Below are 9472 nucleotides of genomic sequence, written 5' to 3'. Positions count from 1 at the left end.
AACCATGATAAAAGTGAGGCTCAGGAAAGGCACTAGAAAGGGGGTAGAACACAGACCTGCCTGAATGCTGAGCATGCTCAGGTGCATCTCTGCACAAGCCTAGAGTTTGCTGGAGTGGGGTCCTCTCTGGACTGTAAGAACAGGCAAAGGACTTGCATTTTTCAACCACGGTCTTATGTTTATTTAGGAAACAGCCCTGCTCAGGGAACTGGGCTCAAATTCAGCATCGGCTGATTCAACACACTGGCCCTGCAGACAACACTGGGACCTTAGAGGCTTTGACTCCTTTCCATGGGTAAGAAAACTGTGTAAGAATTGGGAGAATGCCTTAAGAGCGGCCAACCTAGACAGCCATGGGGAACTACAGAAGGTTTGGGAGCGGGGAAGGCTATTATACTTTGGGGGAGGCTGACTCAATAGGACCTTCAAGACAAACAATTCCCAGTGGGCACCTAGCATTCAGATCTCACAACATGGCCCTCTATTTTTGTCCTCCTGCAGCATGCCCCCGAAAACTGGCCTCCAAGATCTTCTGTTCATGCTGCCGAGACATCGAAGAGATCTCTTCCACAGACTCCTCAATCTTCTATCAAATGCAAGATCAGCAATCTGGTAGGTACCAGATCAGGTGCCAGGCTTCTCTGGACCCTGTTTTGTGCATCCCCTCATGCTGAGATACCCTCAGATTTCTTTCAGCTTCTGAGGGATAATTTATACCTAAAATAAGGTGGGAGTTGGGTGGCCATGTACCCAAACCAATGCACAATAGAGCTTAAAATCTTGATACTTAGATCCATGGACCAGCAATATCGGCATCACCTGGGAGCTTGTTAGAACTGTACTTTCAGACTCCATCCACACCTCCTGAATCAGAACATGCATCTTAACATGACCTCTGGGTAAATCTGAATATACATTATCATTTTAGAAAACGCTTTCTTAAAGGTAAAAACATTGGTTATGATCCCTGCTCTTAGGGATCTGACTAGTTCTAACCAGCCCTGCCACTGAATTGGGCAAGTCACTTGACCTCTCACTCTGAGTATCAGTGTCCTTTCCTGCAAAATGAGCACATTCATGATGGTTTACTACTTTCCAGGATCACTGGGAGGATTAAATGAGGTGATATATTTAAGCCCCTAGCACAGGGACTGCACAAAGTAGCCACTCAACAAACATCAACAAATGGAAACTCTACATGGGTATTGTTAGGATAGGCTCTGCTGTTAAAACAAATTAAGTCGTGAAATCTCAATGGTCTACAACACATGTGTCAAACACAAGGCCCGCGGGCCAAATCCGTCCCGCCAGGCCTTGCAATGTGGCCCGCACCGCGCTGTCATCACTGCACTCCGCTGCGTTTCCATCACAAAGACAGTTTATGACTGTTCAGTAAACCATTCGGCCCGCGATTTAGGCTGGATTTTAGATTTTGGCCCCTTCTCTGATTGAGTTCGACACCCCTAGTCTACAAAGTGAAAGTATGTTTCTTGTTTACAAAATGTCTTCAGCCAAGGCTTCCAGGACACGTAGCTTCCAAGGCTGCGTGTATAAGGGAAGTGAGTAAGGAGGAAGTTTGTGATGACAACCTTCATGATGATCCAGAGTGATCGAAGGTCATCATGGACAAGACTGGGGGGTCAAAATCACCAATTTCAGATGGAAAGAAAAAAACCCTGAAGCTTTACTGTCAAGCTGAGGCAAAGCTAGGACTGACGGGCACGTGGTAGGGAGTGTTGGGCAGGGCTAGTAAGGCATCTGGCACAGTCATGCCAAGAGATAGGAGAGTTCATTGGCAAGGGAAAATTCACATGGTATATTTTCCCAGAAATCAGTATCGGGGGTCTTTAAAATACTTCCCCTGGAAGTAGTTTCACAATAAAAAACAAACAGCTTTAAAATGTCAACCCCTTTTTCCAAGATAATAATAGTGAGACCCTATTACACTATCTGGGCCCTAGGATCATAGCTGGGATAAAATGATTCCTCTACTTCTCAGAGCTTATGCTAGTAAAGTACTATTATCATCTGATCCCTACAATTCCTCTAAGAAGTGGGCATGATTATCTAAAATGGATGTCTCATTTTGCAGATCTGAGAACAGGTGGAAGGAAGGTGAAGCAATTTGCTCAAGATAAGCAGCTCATAACTGACAGAACCATTTATTCTATTATATCACAGAACGCAGCTCAGTCTGACAAAATTCTATGGTATACTTTCAGGAATCTGGAAGTATAAAAAACAAAGCCTTATATGCAAAAATGTTCATTAGAACAGTATTTTTTATTGTTATTGCTAATCCTCACCTGAGGATCTCTTTCCATTGAATTTTAGAGAGAATGGAAGGGAGGGAAAGAGATAGAGAGAAGCATAGATGTGAGAGAGGCCCATCAAGCCTGCAAGTGAAGTATGTGCCCTTGACCAGAATCAACCCAGGGCCCTTCAGCCCTTGGGCCGACACTACCCCCTGAACCAAACCGGCTACAGCGCAATCGTATTTATGTAAAGTCTACACCCTCAACAATAGGACATTGGTTAAATAAACCTTGAATTATCCCTAAAATAAAATATTATACAACCATTACTTCTGAAACTTGAGTGACATGAGAAAATGTTTATGATATAATGTGTAAAGTAAAATGCATTTGTAATATATAAGCGGGGTGGACTGTAAAGACATATAGGAAAAGACTAGAACTGTGATAATATCTGAGGGGAGGGGTGTTCAGGGTATTTTTTTCCTACTTCAGTCTTCAATATTTTCTAGATTTTCTATGATGGATATGTAATTACATGTATAAACAGGAAAAAAGTAAACTTCATGTTTTAAAAAGAATACACGTCTTAAATCCAGCGCCTGCATACGATGGGGGCACTCGGAGACTAGCAGAGGTAGATTGGGGTGCTCCCCATCCCACAGCTTCAGAGCGGGCCTGAATGCCTTCCACTCTGGCATCTCCTCTGTGCCTCCCCACATGACCACATGCAATTTTCATTGCCAGGTTTGCAAGCAAATGAGCTTGTCCAACAGAACTGTACTAGTAAGTACACTAGTAAAACCTCCAGCTTGCCTTTGAGACAAAGCATGAAACAGTCAGAAAAGGACTCCTGGACTAGCAGCAGTGAATTTGATGGTGAGTTGCAAATTGGGGTCCAACACTGGCTAGGAACTCCTGGAGCTGGGGGCCTTGTCCTAATGACCAAACCCCACTGATATTTGAGCTAAGTGAGCTCACAGGAGAGACAGGATCACTCCCATCAGGGCTCTGTAGTCATGTTCTAGAACATGCTGGAAAGTGGCCGAGGGGTTAACATCAGCCTGCATGCTCTTCCTAGCAAGGAATTACCCGGAGCAGGTCTTGGGAGAACACACAACTTGCAAGGCAGTGTGTACAGGGAGGATAGTGAGGAGGGAGTTTTTAAAGACAACCTTTATTACAAAGGTCTAGGGCACTGGTTCTCAACCTTTCTAATGGTGCGACCCTTTAATACAGTTCCTCATGTTGTGGTGACCCCCAACCATAAAATTATTTTCGTTGCTACTTCCTAACTGAAATGTTGCTATTGTTATTATTCATAATGTAAATATCTGTGTTTTCTGATGGTCTGAGGCTCTATAAGAGACCCACAGATTGAGAACTGCTAGCAGGTCGCCTAAGACCATCGGAAAACACATATTTATCATAACAATAGCAAAATTTCAATTATGAAGTAACAACGAAAATAATTTTATGGTTGGGGGTCACCACAACATGAGGAACTATATTAAAGGATCGTAGCATTAGAAAGGTTGAGAACCACTGGTTTAGGAGGTGAGCACACACACCCATCCCTCTCTTTGAAGCCCTGTGGCATTCTCATAAATATGTATTTTGTGTGATTGCTTAATGTCAGCTTCAGGCTCCAGTCAGTCAGTTCCAGGAAGACAGGGCCCATACCAGTTTTGTTCCCCCAAATGCAGCCAGGTGCACGGCAAGTCAACAGCACTAGAAAATGCTTAGGGAGCATAGTCCTGAGCTCAGTGGGGGTGAAAGGTCTCTGGGCCGTGGAAGGACAGAAGCCTGGTCTAGACAGTGAGCATCGAAACACAGCCATATTGCTAGGCACCAACTCTGTGCCTGGGTGAGCTCGCATAGCTCACAGCCTCCCCATGAGGCCAGCTGTTGAGCTAAGAACCAAGCAGCCCAGTCACTCCAGAATCCTCCTAGGAGCTAAACCCTTCTTGCCAACAGAATCTTACACAAAGTGCAATTTCTATAGAAGATCAAAAGGGAATCCGCTTTACTTGAAAGGAGGGTGGGGGGGGGGCCAGGAGCCTCACTAAACTAGCCCTCCTCTTCCTCTTCCTTCTCTCCTCCGCATTCCCCAGAGGGCTCCATGGAACCCAGTTTAAAAACCCACATCTCATTGCATAGGGAGAGAACTTCCCAAAAGTCCACCAAGGCATGGCATCATGGTCAGAACCAGGATGGGCCTAATTCTCCCACTTTCCAGGACCCTGCACTTGGCCAGGCCCCGTACAGTCACTGAATGCACCCACTGAGTACAGTGCAGAACCAGGAATCCCCAGGGGAGTGGGCCTTGTCCCTCTCACAGGCGACTTCTGAGTCCCTGGCTGCAGTCTCCATGGCTCATACAGGATTCCAGAATCAGACAAAGATGGGGGGGGGGGGGGGGGGGGGGGGCGGAGAGCAGGGACCATCCAGCCAGGCCCAGAGCAAAGGCTTCATCAGTATGTTTTCCTTTCTTCTTTCTTCTGTGAATACAGATGTTCCCCAAAGAAGTTTTCAAAAGAGAAATGTAGGCCACTACGCGCAGACTCAGTTCCCATTCCAGTCGTGCCTCATTGGGAGACGCTGAAGATTCTAGGTGGGGACCCCACAAAGGTCTCCACTGCGGGGATGTCTTCAGAAGGAAGAGGGGGTGCACAGGGGCCATGAAGACTGATTCAGAAACTCCCCAATGGAGGAGAAGATGTCAGAGCCATCCCTGTGAGCCAGCAAGTCACTTCAGCTCCTAAGAAAGCCACTGCGGGGGGAGCTGCCTCCAATTAAAAACCTTGGTCACATCGCAGGACTGTGTCTCTCTTCTCCCCTCCCCCTTTCCTGGGAGAAAGTCTTCCAAAACCTCTTACCCTTTTGAAATATGCTAACCTAACATCTAACTAACCTGAAACACAATTATTTAACTTTGGGGCTAGACTTTTTTTTTTTTTTCCCCCCATTTTGAGATCATATCACTTACAGAAAAGTTGCAAGAATGGTATAGGCGACTCCTATTCACCCTCTACCCAGATTTGCCCACTGGTTATATCTCCTCTGCTTGCTTCACCATTTCTTTTCTCTCTCTCCCTGGTACTTTTTTCTAAACCATTTGACAGTGAGTTGTGCATAACGTATCATTCTTCAGTGTATATTTCCCAAGAATATAGACTTTCTTACATAACCACAGGACAATTATCAAAAACAAGAAAATCAACAGTGGGCACGTGTCCAGAGGCAGCCAATGGATTTGTCTCTCTCAATTCAAACCCCCTCCCCCACCCTCACCCCCGACCCCTGCCTCCATCCCTTCCACTCTCTCTAAGTCAATGGAAAAAATCCTCAGGTGAGGATTAAGAAGAAAGAAACTCAAGAGTGATACAATACTATTCAAATGTCATCTGTTATCCCCAAAATGTCTTACAGCTGCTTTTTGCCCAGTCCAGGATCTAATTCAAGGCTGCGTGTGGTAGTCACGGCTCCTCATTCTCCTTTAACCTGGCACCTCGGTGTGTTGATTCCTGCCATCTACAAATGGCTTTTCCTTTGTTCAAGCCCATTTTTTTTTTTTTCATCTTTCATGGCTCTTTTTTAAAATGTTCATTTACACTTTGCAAAATTCATATTAAATTTTTTTCTAAATACTTTATCTTTCTGTTGCCATTGTAATTGGGGTTTTCTTCTGTTATTCTTACTGTAACTAGTTATTGTTTGTGAGTACAAACACTATTAACTGTTATTTTATGTCTTGCTTCTCTTCTGAATTGTTATAGTTTGGGTTAATTTTATCATTGACTCCCTTATGGCTTACCAGGAATATTTCTATACCGCCTAAAGCTTCATCCATTTCTAATTCTTACAACTCTACTTTAGCTTGTCTCAATACAATGGCTAATACACTTGTACAATGTTAAACAGTGGAAATAGTTGATATCTGTGCTTTTCCTGTATTTCATAAAAAGTACCTCTGTTTGCCCAGAGATTGAGATAGATATAGATACCATATTAAGGGGATATCCATCAATTTCCTTTTTTTCTTTGTCCTAGTGTCTATGGGGAAAAATCTCTCTTCATATTTAACTAACTTTCCATTCCACAAATAAACTCCACCTGATCATAATGTATTATTTTGATAATATGAAGCCTGATTCAGCTCACTAATGTTTAATAGTTTTGTTATCAATAGGTGTTATCACTGTAATTTTTTTGCATGTCTTTAGCAGACAAGTATTATATACTTGCTTCATAAAAAAATGCATTAAAAATCGTGGGAGCTTTCTTTCGTTGTATATGCTTAAGAAGTATTGGAACTATCTGGTATTTGAAAGTTTGATCAAATTCCCCTGTGAAACCATCTTGGCCTGTTGCCTTTGGGGGGAGGGAAGAGTGTAGTTTTGTTTTGTTTTTTTATGAATTTCTCTATTTCTTCTGTAGAAATTAAGAGTTTTCTGTCTTTAATGCAGTCATTTTTATAAACTATTTCTCTAGGAAATTATCCACTTCATCTAGTTTTTCAAATGTATTTGCATAAAGGTATATAAAGTACTCAAGATTTTTAAAATTTATTGGGTCTCAGTGGTTATTTTCCCTTATCCTTTCTAAGTTTATATATTTACATTTTCTCCTTTTTTTCTGATTAACTATTAAATACTCTTAAGTAACATAGTATTTCATTTTAATTTTTTTGTAAGATATTTTGGTTTATCATTTAGATCTGCTTTTTATACTCTACTTAAGTAATGTCAGTGTTTAATTATTGGTACTCTTTTTTTCTTGGAAGTTCTTTTGACTAGTATGATGTCCTTTTTCTAACTTTTTGAATTGGAGGTTTATTTTCTTGACACAAGTATTTAAGGACTATGGTAGACAGAATAATAGCCCCCAAAGGTGTCTTTGTCCTACTTCTCAGAACCTGTGGCTGTTACCTTACCTCACAAAAGGGGATCAAAGATGCAGGTACAGTTGAGGCTGCGAGTCAGCTGACTCAGATGGGGAGAGTGAGCCCATCTAATCACAGCGGGAGAACTCAGCAGCCCAGTTCTGGGACCGATTTCTGTCACCACAGCACAGAAGTCAGGACCAAAGGAGGGGCAGTGGCGGTGGCAGGTAATACACCATCTCCTCCTAGCAGAGAAGGAACTGAAGTGATCCAATCCGTTTGTGAAACAATTTGACAATACCAACCCTGAACCTTTAAAATGCCCCTGCCTCTGATCCCTCCTCTTTCAGCCAATGATCAGACGCATGACCTTGACCAGGATACCTAATAAACATGCTGTGCCTCAGTGCCCGTGCCTGGGCTCTGTGACATCACACCATTATCCTTGACACCTTGGCTGTTTCTCTTGTTTATCTTCTAAGATTGAAGTCACTGGGAAGACGAGATAAGTCCAGAATCAGGATGTTTCTATCCATTTCTGTGAGCAGGGAGTAAAGCCCCTGTTAGTAGAAGGGAGAATGGGGATAATATTGGCCATATTGTTGTCCACAAGAGAAGGCTCATGTGTCTATTCACACGATATTGCAAAGGCAATTCCTGTGTGCAAAGCCCTGTGCTCAGTGCTGGGGTTCAGCATACACTGGACCCACCCCTGCCTCCTTGAGAGTGAGACTCTCCCCCACGTTCAATGTCATCTCCTTTGCATGGTGCTGCCACCAGTAGGTTCCCAATAAATACATGCTGAGCAAACGTCTCATTCCCAAAAGTGACAGAAGCTTTGGAGAAGAATGGGGTGGGGAAGGAAAGAGTGAGTTCTAGGGAAGGGAAGGTGTTAGGGGGAATTAAGTAGCGTGAACAGGCAGAGGCCTCTCTAGGAAAGGTGACCTTTAAGCAAGGCTTGAAGCAAGGGACCGAGTCTCTTGGACCTCTGGGGAAGAGTGCTCTAGGCTGAAAGTGGAACCTAGGTAAAGGCAGCTATAATGGAGGGGCTAGCGGGTGGGAGGAGACAGCAGGGAGGAGTGGGGGAAGGCAGTATTAGGTTACCAACTTGACCATGGGAGACAGGAATTAGAGCAGGCAATGGCCAGGGGCCCAGAAGAGAGAAAGGAGGTTGGAAATGAGTTAAGGATGTACAACCTTTGAATGTGGATCATAAACAGCGGAATCTTCGGAGAGATGATGCAGTCCAACCACCACCTGGTAAGAGATGGGAGCCTAGGTCCAGAGACAGGCATGGACTAATCCAAAGCCACACAGCAAGTGAGTGCAGAGCCAGGCTTTCAACTGGCAAGGCTGAGCTACAGCATCATGCTCCCATGGCACCAGGGCCCAGCTGGGATAGAGCCCATAAGCTACACCCAGGAAAGCAAAGGCAAAGAGGGTGAGCACTGAGCCAACACCTAAGTGCACGTGCCATCACTGTGGTCACTTGACCTACAGTTAACCATTTGTTCCAAGGTGGGTACCACTATTCCCATTTTCCAGATAGGAAAGAAAGTGAGGCTCAAAGAGATTACAGAATCAGCCCAAGAGCAGACACTAAAAACAGAAGTAAATCTGACTTCTAAACTCATGTTTCTCTATGGGCGCTGCAGCATGCATGTGCTGGGCTCTGCTGGCGTTTTCCAGTCTCACGGTCACTCAGGAAGCAGCCCTGCCCAAAGAACTGTGCCAGACCTCCAGGTCTGCCAACTCTACAGGATGCCTCTACAGGTAGACCATCAGAGTAGAGGGTTCGAACCCCTTCTTAAGTAAAAGAACTCTGGACAGAAGAGGAAGGACTGGCCAGAGATAGGCCCGCGCAGGTGAGCCTGGGCCTGCTGACCACAGGGAATCCAGGAGTTCTGGGAGGGAGGGGTGATACCTTGGCCCAGTATGACACACCGCTGAAATAACAATGGGCTTCTGAGGTTGGGGCTGCAGAGGCAGCCCCACCCCAGTATCCTTTCCTTTCCCCACAGCCCACCAAAACATGGGGTCAAAGTTCTTCTGTTGTTGCTGTCCGGCCAGCGACGAGCCTCCTAGCACTGTCTACCCCTACGATGCAGGAACGTCCCAAGAGTATCATCCACGGACCTTCGGTAGGTTCCAGAGGTGGCGGTGAGGTAGTTGGCAAGAACACCTGAGTCTCCCCAGCCACTTTTTGCTGGGACACCCTCAGATTTCTTTCAGCCTGTTGGGGGAGTGGGAGGTGCGTAATTACCCAAACCTGTTAAGATACATCCTAAAGACTATTTGTTTGATATTAAAAATCACTGGCTTGTGTGTGACA

General features: G+C 44.6%; 1 protein-coding gene across 1 annotated transcript; it reads left to right on the top strand.

The window, feature by feature from the left end:
* The first annotated feature begins 473 nt into the window (after nt 1–473).
* Nucleotides 474–4860, top strand: TEX48 (testis expressed 48). The gene is made up of 3 exons (XM_036434231.1): nt 474–612; nt 3003–3134; nt 4769–4860. Exons 1-3 carry the CDS (start codon nt 474–476, stop codon nt 4858–4860), a joined length of 363 nt encoding a protein of 120 aa, XP_036290124.1.
* The last annotated feature ends 4612 nt before the right edge of the window (nt 4861–9472 follow it).

This window comes from Pipistrellus kuhlii, unplaced genomic scaffold, assembly GCF_014108245.1.
Source record: "Pipistrellus kuhlii isolate mPipKuh1 unplaced genomic scaffold, mPipKuh1.p scaffold_m20_p_12, whole genome shotgun sequence".
NCBI lineage: Eukaryota > Metazoa > Chordata > Mammalia > Chiroptera > Vespertilionidae > Pipistrellus > Pipistrellus kuhlii.
The sequence above is the reverse complement of the archived record's forward strand: the minus strand, read 5'-3'. Positions and strand labels throughout refer to the sequence as shown.